The 1,126-nt window shown below is 36.9% G+C and overlaps 1 protein-coding gene across 1 annotated transcript in view; it reads right to left on the minus strand.

Annotated features, from left to right (window-relative positions):
• NPAS3 (neuronal PAS domain protein 3) overlaps positions 1 to 1,126 on the minus strand; it is a 62,892-nt gene that overhangs the window by 31,675 nt on the left and 30,091 nt on the right. Inside the window, exon 2 of the mRNA XM_008935188.1 lies at positions 229 to 422. Coding sequence (XP_008933436.1) covers positions 229 to 422 — 194 coding nt within the window. The remainder of the gene's footprint in view (positions 1 to 228; positions 423 to 1,126) is intronic.

A 1,126-nucleotide genomic window follows, 5' to 3' on the forward strand; every position in this document is an offset into this window, starting at 1 on the left:
TCTTTCCTGGCCTATCTTCCCCTCTCCCAGTGAAATGTCCTGCAAAATACAGTTTTAAATTTATCTTTATCATCTCAGAATGAAATGAAAATGAAGTTGGTGATGACAATGACAGTGAATTTAATGCTCTCATACAACACCAAGATGACATTGCAGGAGTCACAAATTTCAAAATATTTTGCCAATACACACAGCTAAAACACAGAAAAAATGAGCTAAAAGCTGTACCTATTTTCACAGTAAATGATATTGAGGTCCATATTCACGCGAGTGACAAACATGTGGCAGTCAATCCTGACTTCATTAATTGTAGGAGGTGGCAAAGCATGAGCAACAACAACAAGTCCCATGATTTGGCTGGGTACCGTCCGCCCGTGAGACAGTGACACTCTCAGACGTAACCGGCCTGTTATATGAATCACCTGGAAAACAAAACAAAACAAAACAAAACAATAAAAGAAACCCCAGTGAATTCTGGATGCAACTGTGACATCAGTTTATTTTAAAGGATAGCATTACTATTCCCTACAGACCACTTAAGACAGCCAAAAATTGTACTAAGTAACTGCCAATATTAGTGTTAAGCTTATTAATATTGGCTGTCAACATGTCCTATATGTCCTCATGGCAAAAAAGAAGACAAGAACGTAACAGTCAAATGCTTCACATTCATCAAATAAAAACCTCAGAAATTCTTTGGTACTGATTTTTGTTGTGGTGGTTGTTACAGAAATAAAGAAGAAAAAAACCCTAGAAATTCAACAAAAGAGGGAGATAAACCTGAAACAATGAAGGTAGAAATTAAGAAAATGTTAATTTTATAACATTTGCAGGTTGAATATGAGACAAAAAGATTGGCAGTTTCTAAACTTTTCCAAAATGCATTTAATTAAATTGCTAGTCACTTACACCATGGAGACACTGTTCCTAGCCTTGAATTACTTCTTTGTGGTTGGCAATTTGAGAAGCAACAGCCTAGAAGTGATCAATGAGCTCAGCTGCAGGATAGTTTTCTTGCATCCACAGCAAGTTTTTTAAGAAGTGGTAGACACATAGTGCCTTTGCCTAATACACTATGTATGTATGTATGGAGAGCTCAGGAAAGGGGGTGGTTTCTTTCCCTCTT

The sequence above is a fragment of the Merops nubicus genome, unplaced genomic scaffold (assembly GCF_000691845.1).
Source record: "Merops nubicus isolate BGI_N331 unplaced genomic scaffold, ASM69184v1 scaffold352, whole genome shotgun sequence".
NCBI lineage: Eukaryota > Metazoa > Chordata > Aves > Coraciiformes > Meropidae > Merops > Merops nubicus.